This window comes from Capricornis sumatraensis, chromosome 23, assembly GCF_032405125.1.
Source record: "Capricornis sumatraensis isolate serow.1 chromosome 23, serow.2, whole genome shotgun sequence".
In the NCBI taxonomy this organism is placed as follows: domain Eukaryota; kingdom Metazoa; phylum Chordata; class Mammalia; order Artiodactyla; family Bovidae; genus Capricornis; species Capricornis sumatraensis.
The window spans coordinates 45,561,708-45,584,757 of record NC_091091.1 but is presented as its reverse complement, the minus strand read 5'-3'; the positions used below and the strand labels follow the sequence as shown (position 1 = coordinate 45,584,757).

General features: G+C 46.0%; 1 protein-coding gene and 1 pseudogene across 1 annotated transcript in view; both read left to right on the top strand.

The window, feature by feature from the left end:
• Window positions 1-23,050, top strand: part of ADAM12 (ADAM metallopeptidase domain 12) — a 388,314-nt gene that overhangs the window by 282,510 nt on the left and 82,754 nt on the right. The window contains exons 7-10 of the mRNA XM_068961374.1: window positions 3,723-3,788; window positions 4,910-4,981; window positions 13,830-13,999; window positions 18,222-18,306. Of these exons, the coding sequence (XP_068817475.1) occupies window positions 3,723-3,788; window positions 4,910-4,981; window positions 13,830-13,999; window positions 18,222-18,306 (393 nt within the window). The remainder of the gene's footprint in view (window positions 1-3,722; window positions 3,789-4,909; window positions 4,982-13,829; window positions 14,000-18,221; window positions 18,307-23,050) is intronic.
• LOC138070504 (endoplasmic reticulum resident protein 29 pseudogene) lies at window positions 8,719-12,283 on the top strand (annotated as a pseudogene).

Below are 23,050 nucleotides of genomic sequence, written 5' to 3'. Positions count from 1 at the left end.
GAAAATTCCATGTACTGAATAGTCCATGGGGTCTCAAAGAGCTGGACACGACTGAGCGACTTTCACTTTCACTTTCTTTTCATTATAACCACTCCCACCTCAATACCTCCTCTAAGAGGCCGTACCAAGTGCCCTTACTGCCTTAGTCATTGTTAAATTTTGGTGGATAACACAGCCAGCCCTGTTATTGCTTCCTTAGCCCTGAGCTCTGAGCATCTCTCAGTGAGAACCAAGGTTTCAAAATCTCCAGATGTGGATTCCTATTGAGTCTTGAATCAATTAAAGCTCTAGAACAATAAATACTAGCTCTCACTTCTGCCACGGGCTCAATTTGGACTCAATTTCGATACTTTGCGTTTGTGCCCATTAACATTCAGTACGTCAGACTCAGTCCATTCTTCCAGCGTTTGTCTCATTTGCTTGTTGGTTCTGCAGCCTGTATATTAGCCAGCCCTCCGAGGCTGTATTCCATGCAGGTATGGTCTGGGTGCTTCATCCCCATGCAAATCGTTTGTAAGGATGGTAGAGATGACCTTTCACAACCAAGACCAGGGCTCAGCTCATAAATACTCATTATGTGGCCTTAGAGCCAAGGCATGGAGTCTGGCTTGAGTCAACAATGAGCTTTCTTTACTAAGAAGGAGATAAATCAAACTTTTGAGTCACCGAATTTGCTAAACTTGCCGTCTTTGCAGACGGTCCTAGATCCATTGTTATTTTATTGTTGTTGTTTGGTTAAAACATCCAACTTGAATCTGTTTGCCTGGCTCCATCTTTTTACTGCCTCAAACTGTCACAAGTGGTCATCTTCTCCCCCACTTCCGCCATTGTCCTCCTATAATCCATTCTCCTCCTATCAGCCAGGGTGATATGTAAAGAACCTCACCTGCAAGGGAGCCCCACTGCTCTCAGACAATTAGGTTACCAGTCAGCCTCCTCGCTCTGGGCCCTGTCCTCTGTGCCCATCCTTGGCCGCATCCCATCCACGCCCTGCCCTCGCTCACTAGGCAACAGCCATCCTGCCTGCTGCTGCAACCCAAGCTCTCCCAGCCTCAGGACTTGTGCTCTTATTATCCCTCCTCCCAGATAGGTTATTTCAGGGGTCTGGCCCGTAGGAAGAGAGAGTTGCATTGAGAATTTATTTCCCCCCTAATCTCGGCGTGTTTTTTCGGACTCAAGTTGAGTTCCCAGAGCCAGAGCTCTTATTGTGAAAATATGTGGGGGCCATTCTTCCCAAGAACTTGACTGTGACAACTTTGAGAGGCCAGGGAACCGCTTCCCAGTTGAGCAAGACTCAAAGAATGCATCCAACCTTGGAGCAGAAATGGTTGGGCCATTCTCAGAGGCCCATGTTCTCACCTGTTTGGGGAAGGGTGTTTGTTTCCTCAATCTCCCCCCACCTCAAATGAAAATTGCAGCAAGCAACCAGTTTCAAATGTTGCTCTGCATAGCAAACATTTTGAATATGATTTTTTAACTGGATAGCCCAGATAGGTGGGAATCATGTGGAGGTAATTTAAGCCTCTCTGTGTGTGCAGCTGGTGGAAAAGGAACCTCTGCGGCCATGAGCCGGCCACTCCCCTGTGGCTTTTTATTATTATGTGGTTAGGCGTCTCTCTGAGCTTGCAATTCTCTGCATTCATGAGAAAATGTGGACTTCTCTGAAAACTGCAGAGACAGGAAAATTGGGCTCATGTGTTTGTTTTCATTATCTGGAATTGTGTATTTTCTAAATGATGATCCAAGGCCATTTGGAACTGTCCCCTGGCCGTTCATTTCACCCCCTTGCAGTCTGAAAGGTGTAAACATCTAAGCAACCAGGGCTCTCTCCATGAGTTTTTCGATGGGAGGTTAATTTATTTTTCCTTTAATAGAGCTGTATTTTCTTCTGTAAGATGAGTCTGTGAATGGTAAATCAGGGAATTATGGGGGGAAGAGGCTTCTGCTTTCCACCCCTCGGGAAGGAGGGACCACTTTAAGACGGTGTCTCATTTTGTGCAGACCAGTGGGCACCACTGGGGCTAGTCATTTTCCCTTTGTGAGTAAGCTGGTCATCATGAAACATGCCTACACCATGCAGTTACTAAACTGAACTTTTCTCCTGGTAATGTTAAAATATGAGAAATTTTACCTTTCCTGGTGCTTTGCTTTTCCGCCCTCCATAAGGTTTCCAGGTTTCTTTGAAGTGAAAGTAAAAGTGTCAGTCGCTCAGTCGTGTCCAACTCTTTGTGACCCCATGGACTGTAGCCCTCCAGGCACCTCTGTCCATGGGATTCTCCAGGCCAGAATACTGGAGTGGGTTGCCATGCCCTCCTCCAGGGGATCTTCCCGACCCAGGGATCAAACCTGGGTCTCCTGTGTTGGCAGGCAGATTCTTTACCATCTGAGCCACCAGGGAAGCCCTGAGATTTCTTTAGAGATATCAAAATTCATGAATCAGCATAGCTGGGCAGCAAGGAGGAACACTGCTATGATACAAACACATTTTTCTTGTAAAAATCTGTTTGGAAGATCCTGCACTGATGGGGATTTGTTTTATAAAAGATGTTTCCCTCAGGATTATGTGACTGGAAAGCTGATTCAGAGCAGACCTTGGTCATTTTTGCTTTTGTCTGAAAGCCTGGTTGTAACATGCAAGTTTTCAAGGTTAAGCAGAATGTAGTTAACTCATAAAGCAGCGATATCAGTTATGGGGAGCCAGACCTGTTCAACCCCCATTTCCTCTGACTCCATTTTATTGCAAAAACAGAAGGCTTTATTTTTTGCTTTTAAAGTTGGCTTTTTGAGACCACCCTCCATGAATTGCTCTTTTTTTTTTCCCTCCGAAAAATGCCTTTGGGATTCTCCCAGTAATTCATGGAAGAGTGTGAGTGTTTTTTGAGGAAACGTGATTAACATGTCACCCATTTCAGAGGCTGCTTTTAACGGGGAGGGAGTTCGTGCTTGGGCCGTCTGCCTCTTCTTCAGCCCTATCCCTTGATAAACAAGGTCTTCATTCTTCTCAGCTATTGCACTCTCACCAAATCACTTTTCTCTAGTGGCGTATTTCAGCCTTTATTTTCTTTCTGTTCCGTTTCTTTTATTCCTTTCTGGTTTTCCTCCTAAGACCTCCTTCTTGCCTGGCTCACTTGTTCCCCATTCTTCCTTTGCATCTAACCAGATTTTTCAACGATCAGCCACAAGAAATCAGCCTTCTGGCCTAGACTTCTCAGTTTTCCCCCAGAAGGGCAGTTCCAGCTTAAAATACAATCTCCTCCGATTTTGTGACATGAGCAAAGCGTCTCTCCTCTGCTTTTCTCACGTCGCAAAACCGGACCACAAAGGCAAAGGGAACACCCGTGAAACCCTGACTCCCATCGATTTCTACAGTGGTCTTGACGGCCTTGGGCTTCTGCCCCAGAGTTATTTGTTTATGTGTGTGTTTTGTTCAATGGTGATTTCGACTCTGATCCTAAAATCAGTGATCCAGGGCAAAGGTTAGATTCCTTTATAGGGACTTCCCAGATGGGAATGGAAACTGATGGCTCATGTTGAGATGGATTTACAGAAGTCGTTAGGGTCAGAGGTGAACTCCTAGGTGGAACAGAGGTGTGGGAGCCAGTGTTGTTGGAAGGGGTGGGGTGTCCTTTTAGTTCTGATGCTTCCGTCGAGAGATAGTGACAGTGTTCTGAAAGCCCCAGAGAGACCGTCAGGGAAATTAAATCCATGTTTACTTTTGGCAGCAAAAAAGAGAGACCCTCAAGATGACCAAGTACGTGGAGCTCGTTATCGTCGCCGATAACCGAGAGGTAAGAACTTTTTGAAATTTCTTGGTTGATTTAAAAAAAAAAAAACAGCCACCTCAGGGAAAAGAAAACATTTAACAAATTATTACATGCTTTAGTTAGCCCCATTTTCTATGAGGCCTTAAGAGCATTGTGAACAACCCATGGGAAAACGTGGCTCCCTGATCTTATAAGGTATAAAACATTACAAATGTATCTGCTATTACAAAATATTAGCAAGGACTGCAGAAAAGAATATTAGCAAGGACTACAGAGCTGCCATGGTAGCTAAGCTCTCCAAACAGGGAGAATTATTTGTGGGAAATAGCAGATGGTTTTAGAATGTATTCTAAAACACTTTGGGGAAAAGTTTAGTTTAAAAAATTTCCAGTATGTTCTAAACCAAAATTAATGAATGAATGAAGGCTATAGAAACACAGCAGAAAAAATCCTACCTTCTGAAGTAAGGCTTTATCCCGTGCTAGTTTTTTTCTTTAAATTAATTTTTAATTTTTAATTAGCTCTTTTTATTTTTTAGATTATCTCCTCTGTGTTCATTTCTTGCCACTACTACTTATCATGAATTAGGTGACATTTTCTCCCAAGCTGGCTCAACACATATGAATGAAACAGATTTGACAATTTCTCAGGAAACTGTTCCCAGTCTGGAAGGTCAGATTAGAGAGGAGAAGGGGGAATTTATTAACTTTTATCCATTCTCTGTATTGTTTGACTTGCTGCCATGAGCTTCTATTACTTTCACTCTTTAATTTTTAAAAACAAATATAAAAGAAATTTCGGAGGAAGTTCAAATCAAGTCGATGATATGAAGAATGGCTTTGGGCTGCTTTCTGGTTGTCTGTTTTCTCTTTGCCAAAACATGTCACTGCCTCCATCATTTATGAGGCTGGAAAAAATCACAAAAGTTACTGTCTTATGAGCACTTGGCTTGGGTGAATTTCAGGGAGTTTCAGAAAGTCCCTGGACAGGGAAATTACTCGGCAGAATGGGAGCTCACTTCACCATAAACCAGGGAGGGCCCTAGGGGGTTGCAAAGCCCAAGACTTCACATTTCCAGGAGCTGAGAAGATGAGATTTGATTGATGGTCTTACAGTTATTAATGCTGACATTTAAAATTATTAAGTTTCAGAGGCAAGGAAAAGACCTGGAAAAAGTCAAGCAGCGATTAATAGAGATCGCTAATCACGTTGACAAGGTAAGTTCTTTGGGGGTAATTAAATCACTCACGTCGTGTAAACGTTTGGGAATGAGGTGGAGGGAATGAAACACACCCCATCTGACTTCGGAAGGCTGGCTTCTGCCTCTGGTACCTGACTTTCCCTTCCTCTGAAGACCCCCAGGGCTTGGAATAGCTGTGGGAGCTGCCCCCACGCTGTCTGGACCGTGGTGGCCTTGGGATCCATCTCCTCCCATCCTGGTCTCCCCAGCTGGATCCTGAACCAGATGGCACGTGTGACCCTCTTGAAAGCGCCCAGCGGGCCTATCCCCAGGTCTCCCTGGGCAGGTCCCACAGCCGCCTGAGGGTCGGCTCTCATCAATACGGAACCGACGGGCTTCACAGTCCTGGGATGCGGCAGTTGGCTTTCGGCCCAACCTGCTGCAGGAAAATTCTTCTCCGTGAACTCGGGAGGGAGCTCACCTTTGCAAAGATGACTTTAGAGTTGGACGAGATCCTGAAAGTCTGGTCTGGCCTAGGTGTATTTGCTCACCAACACTCCTTCCATGAGCTGTTCACAAGGGGAAACCACGTGTGCCAGCTGCCTTTAGCAACACACTCTGAGAGAGCGCGTCGGCTCATTGGTGCTAAGGGCTTTCAGCCCAGAGCCGCTGGAGTTGCCCAGAAGCTTTCAAAGGCCTTGCTTTCAAAGGAGGGGAGGGGCTGGACATCAGGCTTCGTAGGCTCCCAGGTGGCTCTCATGTGCTACGTGGCTGGCAGCCCCTGTCTGAACATGACCATTATTCTCAGCAGCAAGTCTGTCTCCTGCCTCTGAGCACAGTGGGTACCAGAAAGCGTCCCCGGCCCATCGCTGAAGCTCTCCTGGTGGGGATTCTCTGAAATGCTCACAGTTTATGCGTAGCAGTTTGAAGATGCTTCACAGTAGCTATGTTTCCAAGCAATCTTATTATATTCAAGTTGACTTTTCAAAGTTTTCTGCAAAGATGAAAGCAAAAGCCCTTCTAGAAATCCAACTCTGTTCTACAAGGCCTTATGGGCAGAACCGAGCACCGTGCGTCAGGAATCCAGAATGCATCAGATGGGGTCCATCTGCTAAGGGAGGTCACAGCTTTGTAGGGAAGCAGACCCATAAGCCACTTGGTGTGGTTGGGCGTGATGGGAACTGGGTGGATGCTGTCAATCAAGTGCTGTGGGGGTGCAGAAGAGAACTGCTTACATCTTCCTGGAGGTCAGGGAGGCTTCGCAGCAAAGCAATTTTGGAAAAGTGAGTACCGTTTCACCAGGAGCACTCAGCTGGCTTGCCCCCCATGCATCTGGACACGGGAGTAACTCCTTCTACCTAAGCGGTAGGGGGTGTGTGTGCGCACAAGCACATGCGTGAGTGCACATGTGTGTGCGTGCATGTGACAGATGGATGTATGTGCATGACAGTTAGGGCAGGAGGAGATAGAGCTGCGGGGGAATCACTGGTCAGCCCTGGGTGCTCTGCAAAGCCATCTCGACTCTACCGGGATTTTATTCTGCGGTCAGTGGAAAGCCAGGAGAATGTTTTTAAGCAGAGCAGACGCACAGGGTCACACACAGCGGTGCCTGCAGTTAGAGTGGAGGATGGAGTCACCAGACTCAAAGAGGGCTGGTGGGCTTCTGTTGTATAGAAATCGTGAAGAGCTGACCTGGGTCTGGGGAAGTGGGGATTCACAGACACTTGAAGGAGGGGTGCCTGATAAGTGTACTGAGAAATTTCTACATGCCAGGGTCACAGTGCTTTGCAGACACCTCCGGGTAGACACCAGTATTCCCATTTTTATAGCAGAGGAAGCTGAGGTTTGCAGAGGCTGGTTAAGTAATCAGCACATGTTCAAGCAGCATGAAAAGGCAGGACCAGGGGTGAGCCGTGGTCTCTGTGACCCCCCTCTGCAGGAGTTTTTGCCCTTGTCTCTACCCACTTTTTGTGGATACCAGCCTGCCCTGACCAGGCAGAAGCAGAGGCTGAGAAGAGCTGGGGTCCAAATGAGCACAAGTTTAGGATGAGAGGTGGGCGAGGCTTCGTGCCCAAAGAAGCAAGAACAGGGGTCTCCTGGGGTACTCTGAGCAGTCGAAGATAAGGGCTTGGTGCTCAGAGAGTGGCTATGGCTGGCAGGAACTTTCCAAAACCAGGAAGAACACAGATGGCTGTTGGCATCCTGGGATCATAGGATAATACCATCTGCACCCACAAGAACTTTAAAGCAGGTCAGACTCCCAGGCAGCCCACGCTTGTGGATGTATTTTGAATAACTCATTTTTGAAAATTTACTTGATCCCCAAGTAAAGTGGATGTAGGAGAATTTTTGTAGATGGCCAGTCCTTCTGGCAGGGAGGGAAGGATGGATCCCAGAAGTTATGCCAGAGACCAGAGGAGTCAGAACTCTCCACCATGACCCATCCATCTTGGGTGGCCCTGCACAACGTGACTCACAGCTTCACACGTTGGCCACCTGATGTGAAGAGCTGACTCATTGGAAAAGACCCTGCTGCTGGGAATGATTGAGGGCAAGAGGAAAAGAGGGTGGCAGAAGATGAGATGGTTGGATAGCATCACTGACTCAGTGGACGTGAGTTTGAGCAAACTCCAGGAGATAGTGAAGGACAGGGAAGCCTGGTGTGCTCTGCAGTCCATGGGGTCGCAAAGAGTCGGCCACAACTTAGAGAATGAACAACAATAGGAGTCAGACCTGGTTCTGGCCCGGCCTGCACGTTAGAGTCTCCTCTCAAGGTTTGTTTGTTTATGTGAATGTGTGTCTGTATCTTTGCTTTTAAAATGCTGATTCCAAGTCTCAGTCCAGGGACTCTGGTTTGATTGGCCTGGGTGGGGCCTCGGGTGAGTACATTCCAGACGCTTCCAATGAGGCAGGACCAAGAAACAAAGAATTCAAGAACTCCTTAAGCCTTGGAAGTAAACAGAAACCATGAACAATATTAAACTTGAGCCGGTAATTGCTGAAATCCTGTTTTAAAGTGGTATGCTTGGTCTTCCATATTTGTATTTCTTTACATATTATTCTGTATTATTTCTTCCTTCAGTTTGCAGAAGCAGGAATGAGCAACTGGGGGGTTGTTAATAACCTGCCCTGGTATTTAAAAAACCGCATATCTGAGAAAAGTCCTGACAAACTCAGGGGCGTTAACCACCACGCCTGTTCTTGTGTTTCCAGCAAGCAGAGAACTGAGTCACTGAGCACACAAATGTGTCTGTCCCCAGCAGACCCTGAAGACCCCCGGGGTAACCCAGGCTCCATCGGATGCTCTGTGCACCCAAGCCTGCTAACTGATGGGCTCTGGGCTGTAGCGAGTGTTCCAAATGTAGTTTTGCAACTACAAGTGGGAGCATCTTGGCTTAAAAAAACAATGACTGTTCCAGTGGCAACTTCCTCATTTGCAGAAATCTTGGCTCTTCTTAGCTATTCTTAAGTAATAACTACTTGGCTGGCTGTGTTGGCTCAAAGGGAATAGGGGAAGGACATCCCAGACCGAGAGTCCGAGAAGTGATTTAGGGACAGAGGTGACATTCAGAACAACTCAGGCAGTTCCCCTGAGTTGGAACGCGGAAAACGTGTCTGGTCCTCGAACTGGCAGACACACCTCTTACCTGGGAAGGAAGACGTTCCCCAGGCCCCAGTTATACCGCAGGGCGGGACCAGTGGGCTGTGTGGCTGCCAGATGATGTCATCGTCCCCTTCGCCTCTCCCTCCTGTCTGCCCTACTTCTTTCTCATGATGACGTTAGCACCAACTGCCTGTCTTTGCCGGCTGCACCTCTATGCCCTACTTCTGAAGGACCGGCTCATCTTGCATGAATTTAATTTCAGGTATTTTCCCCTACTGTGAGTCCTCATCCCTGCCCCTCCCAGGCTGGTTGCCTGCAGGATGCACGTCCCTGTGGTGGAGCCCGGTGCACCACCCTGTAATCCTACCCGTGTGTTCTCAGATCCACTTCTCGAAAGCCTTCTTGGAGCCGTCAAGTCCAGCATCCCCTGAACTTCCCATCTGCACCCTTCTGGGCAGTTTGGTGGATTCGATTTTCCTGTAATAATGGCTAGGAGTCCCCTGCCTCGAGCGTCTGGCTGTCCCCTGAGCATTTGAGAGTCAAGGTCAAGGGTATCCTAAAGCTTGTCCCTGGTGCCAGTGCCAAGTTGAGCATTCAGCCAGAGCCAAGCAGGTGCTTGTCGCTGCTGTGTTAATGGGTGAATCGATTTAGCTGGTCTTGGACCGTGGCCACATACATCCTGGGATTCACAGGCCAGGCAGGCAACTGCTACACTCTGCATGTGCTTCTTGCTGGGCCTGGGGTCACAGTGGGTCATCCTGGAAGGGAGTCTGAGCACTCCCCTTTACCTGGCTAGGTTACTGAGCGGTTTTTAAAACCTGGGCACCAGCCTGCCTGTGTTTAAACTCCCAGCTATGCCAGTCATGGCTGGAGTAGTTCAGCTCCTCTGTGTCTCAACTTCCTTGACAGTAACATGGAAACAATAGTTACTAACTCACAGAGTGCTGTGAGGTCTAAGAGAGCACATGGAGTTTTTGGCACCATGCCTAGGGCATAGGGAATGCTCATAAGTGTTAGCTCTGACCATTATTATTAGGAAGAACCAATGGGAAGCCACCCGCAGTCTGGGAAGTGCATCCCAACAGGCAGCTAAGGGATTCTGTGTGAAGACACAATGTAAGTTCAGCATGTGTGACAGTTCACCAGTAGCACCAGTTTTAGAGAGGAGGGGCTCTATTATATGCTTCTAGATACGGAATTTGTTCAAAGGACGTAATTTGAGGGGACTAATAGCTGGAACGTTTTTTGGCATTGCCCTTCTTTGGGATTGGAATGAAAACAGACCTTTTCTAGTCCTGTGGCCACTGCTGAGCTTTCCAAACTTGCTGATATATTGAGTTCAGCACTTTAACAGCATCATCTTTTTAGAATTTAAATGGATGCTTTTGAATTGTTGAGGCTGGAGAAGACTCTTGAGAGTCCCTTGGACAGCAAGATCAAACCAGTCAATCCTAAAGGAAATCAGTCCTGAATATTCATTGGAAGGACTGATGCTGAAGCTGAAGCTCCAATGCTTTGGCCACCTTATTTGAAGAGCTGACTTACTGGAAAAGACCCTGATACTGGGAAAGATTGAAAGCAAAAGGAGAAGGGGGCGGTAGAGAATGAGGTGGTCAGACAGCATCACTGACTCAGTGGACATGAATTTGAGCAAACTCTGGGAAACAGTGGAGGATAGAGAGGCCTGGCATGCTGCAGCCCATGGGGTCACGAAGAGTGAGACAAGTGACTGGACAGCAACAACAACAGATGAAACCTGCAACCCATCACTACTACGAAAAGATCCCGATTAGACAGCCCCAAAGCTAACTCTGAGAAACAGTGATAGCTGGACCTTGACAGACTTTAGCGACCACTTCTGTACGACACTCTCCAGAGGCAAGCAAAGTGTCCCCTGCACGGATGACAGCCCTACAGCCCACACTGGCACGTGACCCTGAGGATGTCTCATGCCAGGCTGGTGTGGACATGGGTGACTGGATGGCCTGTGTTTCTGCCTTCTGATCTCCATTTCATTTGCCTGTAACGCAGCTGAAAGCGTAAGCTCTCCAGCAAAGTGCAGCAGCCAGGCACATGTGTGCAGAGTTCCCAAGGAGGCCAGGAACTTAATTTTTCCTGGGAAGCCTGGGCTGAGAGCTTGCAAGTGGATACCACAGGCCAAGCAACTCTTGATTAAAAACAAGCTGTTGGGCAGCATTTGGGTTGTATAATTGTCTCATTAACTTATTAATGTAATGCCCATAATTGTTATCTGCTTGAAACCAAGTTGGACCGCTGCGATCCGTTTATACTCTATGATGTAGTTTGTGCTTCAGCCACATTCTTCTCCTAACCTAATGCTCACCAGATGACTGGTGGGGAGGGGGGGATGAAGATCAGCAAGGGAAAAGATGAGCCTGCCTCTCATGGGTCAGAACCTGGGGTCAGCGCTCAGCCTCGTGGAGTTTATGGCCCTTGAGCTCAGCACGTTGGAATGGGGCTTAACTATCAGATGCGGTGCTTCTGTGATTTTTGTTCCTTATTGGCTCAGAGGCTTCCAGCAACTAGGAATAGGACCTGCTCCTTTCTGGAGCTTAACTTCGACTGCCATCACCAGCCAACTCTTTCTCCTTGGCTACCTGGAGTACAGCCAGCCAAGTGATTCCCATGTCCTGACCCCCTGGACCGCCGAGCGCAGAGCCACCTCTGTGTCTGTGTGATGCTCAGAGGAGTAGCAAGGCAGCCGTGGACCATGGGATGTTCTTACCTCTTCTGTGACTGCTGTGTGTGCCGACTCCTTGAGACCCCAGGGACAATAGCCCGCCAGGCTCCTCTGTCCATGGAATTCTCCAGGCCAGAATGCTGGAGTGGGTTGCCTTTCCCTTCTCCAGGGGACCTTCCCAACCCAGGGATTGAACTCAGGTCTCTCGCATTGCAGGCAGATTCTTTACCAGCTGAGCCACAAGGGAAGTGGGTAGCCTAAGGAAGTGGGTAGCCACAAGGGAGTGGGTAGCCTAACCTTTCTCCAGCAGATCTTCCCGACCCAGGAGTAGAACCAGGATCTCCTGCATTGCAGGTGGATTCTTTACCAACTGATCTATTAGGGAAGCCCACTTTCTACAAGGTCATTCCTAAAAGCAAGTTCATCTTGGTGAAGTTTGACACCCAGTCCCCCTAGGGTGAGAGGCAGGATGAGTTCAAGCGTCTGGCTGAAAACTCAGCTTCCGGTGATGATCTCCTGGTGGCAGAGGTGGGGATCTCAGATGATGGTGCAAAGGGCTGAATATGGAGCTAAGTGAGCAATACACGCTGGACAAAGGGAACTACCCAGTCTCCTACCTCTTACCTCTTCCAGGATAGGGACATTGAAAACCCAATCCTGTATAGTGGGGCAGTTAAGGTTGGAGCCATCCAGTGCTGGCTGAAGGGACATGGGCTCTACCTAGGAATGCCTGGTTGCCTGCCTGCATATGACACCTTTGCTGGGGGGTTCATCGGAGCCTTCCAGTCCCTCTTGAAGCAGGGGCAGGACAACCGGTCAGTGTGAAGGAGACTGACAGGAAGTGGCCCGAGCGGTACCTTAAAATCATGGGAAAGATCGTGGACCAAGGAGAGGATTTCCCAGCATCAGAGATGACCCGGATCACCAAGCTGGTTGAGAAGAACAAGACAAGCGATGGGAAGAAGGAAAAACTCCAGAAGAGCTTCAACATTGTGACTGCCTTCCAGAAGAAGACAGGAGAAGAAGGAGCTTGAGAAGGCACTCCAGGCTTTTCCAGGGTATGGTGGGGTGGGGAGGAGTAAGTTACCTTCCGGCTGTGAAACCTCCTGGGATGTAAGTGAGTGGTAGGAAAAGTGGCAGGAAACCAGAAATCTGAGCGTGTGCGGATATGGACGCTGGTGTGACCGTGCTTGGAACGTCTCTGTTCCAAGCCAGTCAGGGATAGCTGGAACACTTAGATGGCTTGGAAAATAGCCCCTCAGAAGGAACTGATGCTATAAAGAAGAGTGTACTGCCCAGGTTCTTGACAGGTATGATTCTGATCCAATTAAAGTTTCAGTGTTTTCATTAAAAAAAAAAAAAAAGAATACTGGAGTGGGTTGACATTTCCTTCTCCAGGGGGTCTTCCTGGCCCAGGGATCGAACCTGCATCTCTTGTGTCTCCTGAATTGGCAGGTGGATTCTTTGCCCCTGCGCCACCTGGGAAGGCCCCACTCTGACCACTCATCCTGCACCAATAAGCTCATCTGGCTCAAAACTCTCCCTTAGCCATTCGAACAGTTGTCCTGCCTGCTTCTGACCCAAGATGACCTGTTTGCGGAGAACGGGCTGTAGGTTGAAGTCCGGACACAGAAAGATGGGGGATGGAAAAGCAAGAAGATGTGATTTGTGTGCCAGAAGGAATGAGGAATTTCCTTTACCCCATCTTTCCCATGAAAGGCTGTTGGTGAACTAAAGTCTGACCTGTGGGAAAAAAATGGTCCTCAAAGTTCCTGAAGAAGAATTTTGTGTCTGCCTTTATCATCCTGAAAGATATTGATCTGTTCATTTAATTAAAACCTACTAGGTCATTTACAGGTGACAGAATATGATAGTGTCGGCCAAGTCTGAGTCTTTGCTGAGAACAATACATTTTCCGTAACTCATAGGTAGAACATTTTGCTTAAAAGGAACAAATTACTGCGCTTGGCAGAGTGTCTCAATGATCCGAACTCACTTACTGTTTTCCTTGCAGTAGATATGAGCTAGCAATCTTTAGCTATAATGTAACTACATTACATTAGCGATAACACATTGTGTGCCCATTTCTAATCATCAATGAATTGGTTGAAATGTCTGCTTCCCTACATAAGGTGTGCGTGTTCAGTTGTGTCCAGTTCTTTGTGACCCCATGGACTGTAGCACACAAGACACCTCTGTCCATGGGATTTCCCAGGCAAGAATACTGGAGTGGAGTGCCACGCCTCCTCCAGGGCATCTTCCTGACCCAGGGAGCAAAATCAAGTCTCTTGTGTCTCCTGCAGTGGCAGGCAGGTTCTTTACTACTGTGCCACCTCAGAGACATAAAGAAGGCTGGTTAACATCTAATTAGTCCACCCCACTTGAGAACCCAGTTAGCACATCACTTTGCATCAGTCACTGAAAATATTGCTTCAACCCTAATGCCATGGGAATGAGGGAACACAGAGAGAGTTTTCATATCACATCAACGAGGTTCAGAAATCGCACATCTGTTCTACGTGGCCTTGCAAGTTCTCGTTAAGGTGACCCCCAGGGATACCTGTCTTCTGTCGCCCTCAGTTTTACCGACCACTGAACATTCGAATCGTGTTGGTGGGCGTGGAGGTGTGGAATGACATTGACAAATGCTCCATAAGTCAGGACCCGTTCACGAGCCTGCATGAGTTTCTGGACTGGAGAAAGATGAAGCTTCTGCCTCGCAAATCCCATGACAACGCGCAGCTCATCAGGTAAGGTGTCTGCTGTCTCTCCTTCGCTTAAGATCAAAGAGTGCCCCAGCACACCTGCCCTCCTCTTAGCCTCCCCTGACAGGCAGTGAAGCTGCACCTGTTCTTCAGAACGCACTCGCTGGACCAGGCCCAAAGGGGGCTTCTCAGCCCCCACTGACTGAAGGGAGGCCATCTCAGTTGAAACTGGGGGCTGCTGAAAAAGTCTTTCTATGCATACCCTGGGAAACGTATCCCTCAAGCAGATGTCTTATTTCCTTCTAATACCCGGTCATTTACTCTATGCAACTTTTTCTAGGCTTTGTCTTTTTTGTGGAAGGGCAGGGAATGTGCACCACAGGGCATATGGCATTTTAGTTCCCCGACTAGAGATCGAACCTGCTCCCTCTGCAGTGGAAGTATGCAGAGTCTTAACCACTGGACCACCAAGAAAGTCACAAGTATATATATATATATATATAACTATATATATATAATTGGGGGCTTCCTTCACAGCTCAGTTGGTAAAGAATCTGCCTGCAGTGCAGAAGACCCGGATTTGAACTCTGGGTTGGGAAGATCCCCTGGAGAAGGAAAAGGTAACCCACTCCAGTATTCTTGCCTGGAGGATCCCATGGACAGAGGAGCCTGGAAGTCTACAGTCTATGGAGTCGGAAGAGTGGGACACCACTTAGCTACTAAACCACCACCAACATTTTGATATTCATAAATACTTTTCTTTCTCAATGTTTTTCTCTCATATTTTCACTTACTTCATCATTGATCTTTTCATTTCTTTGCTTTTTTATTTTTTATTTTATATTGGAGTATAGTTGATTAACAATGTTGTATTAGTTTCAACTATACAGCAAAGTAATTCAGTTATAGATAAGAGAAAGAAAGAGAAGTCGCTCAGTCGTGTCCGACTCGTTGCGACCCTATGGACTATAGCCCACCAGGCTCCTCCATCCATGGGATTTTCCAGGCAAGAGTGACAGATATACGTGTATCTATTCCATTTCAAATTCTTTTCCCATTTGGGTTATTACAGAGTATAGAGCAGAGTCCTTGCTGCTTATCTATTTTATAATAAATCCAGTGGTGTGTATATGTCAACCTCAAACTCCCAATTTATCTCTCCCTCTAGGCTTAGTCTTGATATAAAGTTGTCCTGAGTAGTATGTTTTTTAAAAGCTCATTTTCTGCCATTATTAGTGAAAAATATTTATGCGCGATCTGAAGACAGTGCAGTGCTCCTGTCGGCTGCCTGAAGAAAGGGAACTTTTATGGCTCCTCCCGTTCGGTTGTTTCGCTTGGTTTTCTAGATCAGAGGATACCAGCAGTGTCGAAGACAAACCTTGCGTTCTATTATTTAACCAGTATGTATTGAGCACAAATTAGGAACAAAACGTCTTTTCGGGGCTTCAAACATAACAGTGATGTACACAGTAAACCTCCCTGCTCTTAGGACTCTCCAGTCGACAGGGAAAATTGAAAGTGCCAGCTACTCAGCAGTGTCCAGCTCTCTGTGACACCATGGGCTGTAGCCCACTGGGCTCCTCTGTCCACGCAGTTCTCCAGGCAAGAATCCCATCGTGGATTTCCATTCCCTTCTCCAGGGGATCTTCCTGACCCAGGGTTCGGACCCAGGTCTTCTGCATTGCAGGCGGATTCTTTATCATCTGAGCCACCAGGGAAGCCCCTCCTGGGAGGAAATGATAATAAACAAGGATATTTCAGAGCGTGAAAAGTACCATGAAGAGGAGAAAATAAGCCAAAGCATGCCTATAGCGTAGTGCATTGGTAACATATTACAGACTCCTTTATATCAAGCAAAAAGCATCATAATCTAAGATTGTGTGGAGTAGGTTTTTTTCCTAAACTGAAGAACTTTTTATTAAAATTGTTAAACAACGGATACCATTCTTTTCTGAGTGTGTCCTTATTTGTCTGCTGGTGCCCGGTCTTAGGCGTGCAGGACCTAGTTCCCTAACCAGGGACCGAACCTGAGCCCCCTGCCTTGGGACCATGGGGTCTTAGCCCCTGGACCACCAGGGAAGTCCTGGTTTATGCCAAGACTCTGATCTCGTGTAGCTCACGTCACTGAATTGAAAGCTTTGGGGCCAGACACACTTTCCTGTCGCACACATTGGGTCTAGTGTACCGAACATTCATAGGGAGTTGAAAAGCAGCCCTACCCTATGCTCACTTTAGAAAAGGCCTTCGTCTGAACTGAGGTTGTTGGCATTCCCCGATAATTGACTTTGGCCATTTCTCAGGGTTGTTTTCCCGCCCCCCACCCCTGGATATTTGCGGTGGCCGCATATTTTATGCATAGATTAATCCCGAACTACTAAACGTAGAGTCAGAGTGTTTTGTTTTGATTTCTTCCCCCAGATGGAGCCTGTCCAATTTGAACATCTGGAAATAAATTAGCCTCTTATATAACTTTGCTATTTATATATATGTTTAATTGTATCTGTTAAAATGGTCTATACAGATGTAAACATAAAGCTGCGGTCCCTACGGCTGTACACAGGAGTGTAACAGGATGGCTGGCTGGCTGGATGGATAGATGAATGACTGGATACATACATACAGAGATGAAGTTTTATTTTGCCAGTTGAGCACTGCCAAAATGTATAACTTTTCAAATAATGTGTGTAGTATCTGTATGTGTACATGGCCAAGAAAACGTGGCCATTTATTTGTTTCGTTTAAAAGAGATTCAGCAAATACAATGTTTGATTTTTTTTTTTTCCTGGAATGGGGCAGAATGGAGCAGGAAATGGGGTGGGAGACAGAAAGAAGGTATGGAGGATTGTGGTGGGGCATATCTTTATTAAACAGGCAACATTGTTATTTTAGGGTTCCCAGATAAAATACAGGATATTCTATTGAATTTGAATTTCAGGTAAACAAGGAATAATTTTATTTTTTAACTTTTTATTTTGTATTGGGGGATAGCCAGTTAACAACGGTGTGAACAGCAAAGGGACTCAGCCATACATACACATGTATCCATTCTCCCCCAAACTCTGCTCCCATCCAGGCTGCCACATAACGTTGAACAGAGTTCCATGTGCTATACAGTAATTCCTTGTTGGTGACCCATTTTAAATATAGCAGTGGGTACATATCCATCCCAAACTTCCTAACTATCCTGAGACCCCTTCCTTCCCTCCTGGACCATAACGTTTTTCTCTAAGTCTGTGGGTCTCTTTCTGGTTTGTAAGCAAATTCATCTGTGTCATTTGTTATTAGATTTCACATATAAGGGATGTCATACTATATTTCTCCTCTGACTTACTTGGCTCAGTATGACAATCTCTAGGCCCATCATGTTGCTGCAGATGGCATCATTTCATTCTTTTTAGTGGCTGAGTAATATTCCCCTGTATATGTGGACCGCATCTTTATCCATTCCTCTGTCAATGGATGCTGAGGTTGCTTCCAAACCTCAACTATTTAATTTTTAATTTTTAATGTACTAGGTTAGAATTAATAGCATTGCACTAGACAGGCCTTGATGTCATTACTTATTGACTAAGATTCCATGTGGGGAAAACCTTCTCCAAAGCCATGAAGTCTCCTTCCAGAAGCTTCCTCCTAGGTGCTAAGGCTTTGTGGGTGCTTCTGCACTCACTTCCGAGGGTCAATCATTTTTCTGCTGTTTTTATTTTTGCAAGCCATATTAGCAGGACATTTTGGAAAAGTTTGGGTTTCTGGCCTAATTGTAACCCAGTAATGTTACCCAGGAAAGCAACAGCAGCTCAGAATCAAGTTAAGCATCTAATGCATTTCATTTGTTAATAGTGATTCTCTCTCTCTCTCTCCATGACTCTTTTCAGCCCTAGCATCAGGAGATACTGTTTAAAAGGAGCACCCTGCCCCCAGTTCACTAGGAGACAGACAGATTACAAATTATAAATAAACAAGTCATGACTGGTTGTTGCCCCGAGTCTTGAAAGCAGAAATCTTAAAGGATTATGGGATGATGATGCAACTGGAACACACATTTTTAGAAAAACCAATGATAAAAAGCACCTACAAACGTACTCTCATGCAACTATTTCCATCTTTTTTAAATTGGAATATAGTTGATTTCAAACGTTGTGTTAGTTTGAATCTTTATATACGATTTTGCAGTTTTTCTGCTTTTGGAATGCAGGAATGTCCAACAGAATTTCAAATGTTAGAAAGCTTCTCTATATTGATTTAAGAGAGTCCTTTCTTTTATTCCTAGTGGAGTTTATTTCCAAGGGACCACCATCGGCATGGCACCCATCATGAGTATGTGCACAGCAGAACAGTCCGGGGGAATCGTCATGGTAAGCCAGGGGCATGGAGAAGTCGCAGCAATGTCTAGACCTAATTCTCTTGATGATTTTTCAGGAAATTTATCAGACTTTGTAAAATTAGATCCTTTTTCTTTAATGCTCCTTGGATATCATTGCTGTTCAGTCACTAAGTCATGCCTGATTCTTCGTGACCCGTGGACTACAGCATGCCAGGCTTCCCTGTCCTTCACTGTCTCCTGGAGTTTGCTCAAGTTCCTGTCCGTTGAGTCGATGATGCTATCTAACCATCTCATCCTCTGCTGCCCTCTTCTCCTTTGGCTTTCATTCTTTCACAGCATCAGGATCTTTTCTAAGGAGTTGGCTTAGATATATTTCTGCCCTGTTTCTGTTTACGATCTTCCCTACCCAACAGTATTCTAGGGACTGTTTAAAAAACACACCAAGATGCACATAGGAAAGGTGTGTAAACGTGGTTGAGTAGAAGCCAGTCTACACCTTTTATGGAGGAAAAGTTCAAGTGGGATTTTGGTCCAACTGCCTCCAGCCAAGAAATCCTCCCAGTGCTGGGATGAGCCAGGGCACTGGGGTTGCCCTCATCACTTAGCTTCTGGGATGGACTGTGGTCTCACCAGATATTACCGTTAGAATGGTTTTCTGATGGTTCTGCTTCCAGACCCAATAGCCAAAAGTCTGAGGTTTTTAACTGTTTACCGCTGCAAATGCTTGACATACCTCCTCGCCAGGGTCTAATCTGTCTTTATACTAACCTTATTCTTGGAAGGCAGAGACCTAGGTTTATTGCTTTACAAGGATCACTTTGTCATATAAGAGCTCTATATGTTTGTAAAAGGAAATAAAATGGTAGACTGTCTGGGACTTGTGCCTTCCGAATGTAACGGAGATAACTTTGATGGGCTCCCCTTTGTCAGGTAACTAAAGGGAAGACTCTCATCCCATGTGGTTTCAGTCCCTGACGGAACAATGCGGTGTCCCCTTCGCACCAGCCCTCAGACAGGGAGTGTCCTCCAAGACCATCCCACCCCCTCTGTTAAACAAATCCAAGAAACCGTGAATTCCTCCACATTTTTCAAACAGAGCATTTGTGAATATTTGATTGTATTAAAGGGCTGAAGGAGGAATATTCTGCTGACTTCTATTTGCTCTTCACGTTCTGCCCACCCTAATCTTCTTAGTGAATATCTGCATGGAACATTTTCCCCTTCTCTGGGTGGTGTGGGTAATTAACATAAACACGCGCCGAACGTGTAGGCTGGGGAGGCTCTACGGAGGGGTTGCCCCTCCCAGTGGACTTCTGGCTTAAACGGTCCGCCCTCTGGTTTTCTTTGAACCTGGAGGTCCCTGGAAAGTTTGTTTTTTGTTGGTGCCAGGTTCATTTCAAGTCAGATCCCAACTGTATTTTTAATAGAGTAGCCTGTAAAGTTTTAAGACGGAATCATTTTCTCTTTCATGGTTCCATGGCCAGTGGCTACTGACTTTGCCACTTAAAATTTGGCATAAATATTTTTTAGGGCTGAAACTGAATTCCTTATAAGCATGGCAGCTCTGCAGCTGTGGCGTGTTTAAACGTTCTTATGACTGATCTGATCGCATAAAGAGGCTTTTTAAAGTTCACATCCTTTATTCCGTTTACACGCAAGCATTTGATCAAGATTCCTTCTTTGAAAGCAGGCAGGGAAGACTATTTAAAACAGATGAAAATAAATGTGGGAAACAGAAGCAGATAAATATACTGCATCAGAAATCAAGTCAAGGCCAAAATTAATTAACAAGAAGTGGGTTTGACAAGCCGGCCAGCAGTGAAGTCCATCCTTGGCACATTCTTTATTTGCTTCAAGTGACGAGAAGCACCGTGTCGGCTGGAAGTCTACAGCTCCTTTGGTTTCTATAAAATTCTTGAGGTCAACAAAATTAACATCTTGACCAGATCTAAAACCTCCAGACTTTCTCCCACTGTGTCTCTGAAGTTAAATTCATGAGTGTTACTTGCAACCGTGCCTCTTTCAAGGACCCACAAATCTAAGAGGAAGGAAATCCTGTCACAAGGAAGCAAGAATCCTGATTGCATTGAAGATCTGAGTTCTGTACTGTTTCTCCATTTTTCTGAGATTGAGCAAATCTTTCATTTCAGTTACCTCAATCCATGCCTTTGTATCCAACTGGACTAAAATAGTCTTGGTTTGGAGATAATGCCAGTAACAAAGAAATAGGTTTTTGTCTTATTAGAAATGTAAACCATTTATCAGGGTCTCTTAAGAGACATTCTTTTTATAATCACATATATGTGGAAGAATGCAAAACAATTAGGCAGTTCGAAACAAAACCACGATATTCAGTGATACAAAAGAATTTGATGAAGAGGCTTTTTGTTTTTAAAGATGAATTCCTACAATTTTGTACCAAAGCATGCTAAATTCAGCATTTTCAGATTGAATCAAATTGATTTCCTGAAACATTTGTGAAGCTTCCTACAACAGGAAACTGTAAAATCTAAACAAAGTAATTTATTAGGAATTTCATCTATTCTAAGAATAACTTGGTTTCTTAGACTGAGGGCTACTGAGAAAGGCAGCTACAGCTGTAACTGCCAACAAACCTATAAGTCTTATATGCTGCTGCTGCTAAGTCGCTGCAGTCGTGTCCGACTCTGTGCCACCCCATAGACAGCAGCCCACCAGGCTCTGCCGTCCCTGGGATTCTCCAGGCAAGAACGCTGGAGTGGGTTGCCATTTCCTTCTCCAATGCATGAAAGTGAAAGTGAAGTCACTCAGTCGTGCCCGACTCAGCAACCCCATGGACTGCAGCCTACCAGGCTTCTTCATCCATGGGATTTTCCAGGCAAGAGTACTGGAGTGGGGTGCCATTGCCTACAAAGATTTTTTGTATCAGGAATAGCATGTTCCCTAAAGCAGGGGTCTCCAACCTCTGGGATCTAATGCCTGATGATCTGAGGTGAAGCTGATATAATATTAATAGAGATAAACAAGACTATGGTTTTTCCAGTGGTCATGTATGGATGTGAGAGTTGGACTGTGAAGAAAGCTGAGCACTGAAGAATTGATGCTTTTGAAGTGTGGTGTTGGAGAAGACTCTTGAGAGTCCCTTGGACTGCAAGGAGATCCAACCAGTCCATGCTAAAGGAGATCAGTCCTGGGTGTTCATTGGAAGGACTGATGCTGAAGTTGAAACTCCAATACTTTGGCCACCACATGTGAAGAGTTGACTCATTGGAAAAGACCCTGATGCTGGGAGGGATTGGAGGCAGGAGGAGAAGGGGACGACAGAGGATGAGATGGCTGGATGGCATCACCAATTTAAAGGACATGAGTTTGGGTAAACTTCGGGAGTTGGTGATGGACAGGGAGGCCTGGCATGCTGCGATTCATGGGGTTGCCATGAGTCAGACACGACTGAGCGACTGAACTGAACTGAACACAATAAATGCAATACACTTGAATCATCTCAAAACCATCCCCACCCTCACTCCCATTTGTGGAAAAATTGTCTTCCACAGAACTGGTTCCTGGTGCCAAAAGGTTGAGAACCGCTACTGTAAAGCAGAGAATCACTGTTTCCTGGAAACCTCCCACGTTACCTCTTGCAGTGCAAAGCAGGATTCAGAAAGTTGCCTTCAACACTCGGTGACATGCAGGCGTTTGCAGAAACACCAGTCATGGGCACCGTTTCTGCAGATCATAGTCACTGGTAAAAAGCTGAGTAGTGATATTTTTAAAATTAATTTCTAATATCTCTTTAGCCAAGCCATGCATGTAATCCACTAAGTTTGGGGTGGCCAAACAGCTCTTGCTGGATGGAAAACCCACCTTCCAAAACTAAGCAAAAGCTTGAGTGAACTCCCAGCACCAAGAGTCAGAGAATCAGGATGCCTCCTGACAAAACGACAACAGGCAAGTTGCAATCTTAATTCAGTGAGTCTTCAGACAATTTATTCAATGTAGTTTGCTTTTATGGCGAACTCTCATAAAATTTCCAAGTATCCTTCTCTACCAAGTAGACAGCAAGAGGCATACCCCAGTAGGAATTGCTCAGACCCTGGAGAACTGGGGCCAAGGGGCAACCTTCCGGGACTAACAGTCCCGCCCGTGCCCCCACCTCCGCAGTGAGCCACTGCCGACCCACGCCTCCCAGGAGAGCACCCAACACTAGCAGCCCGGCTGGTTCCCAACTGCTCCTCTGCTCGAATCTTTTGATGGCCAACAAGATAATGCATCTGCTAACAGGATGAAGACTCCTTGGGTATCATGGCTGCCGACTCAAATGAGAGGGCCAACAAGTCGATGGGAGACATTAAGCAAGAAATATGTGTACTGAGAACAAGCTATGCATAATGCATAAAACAATATTAGCAAGCATGGTTCAACTGTCAAAAAAAAGGGGGGGGGATTGCTCAGATCTTATTTAGACTGTACTAAGTATGCTTCCTCTCCTGACTTTCTAGCAGCATCTTCTCAATCAAGGGTGAAATGAGCTGCCTCTTCCCATTGTTGTAAAGTCACTAAGTCATGTCCGACACTTGCAACCCCATGGACTGTAGCCCACCAGATTCTCTTTCCATGAAACTTCTTGTCATTTCCTCCTCCTGGAGATCTTGCCGACCCAGGGATCAAAGCTGTATCTCCTGAGTCTCCTGCATCGGCAGGCGGATTCTTTACCACTTAAGCCACCTGGGAAGGACCTCCTCTTCCTATGAAGCAGGACAACTTTTTCCCTCATTCAGTAGAATTGTGTCTTGTGA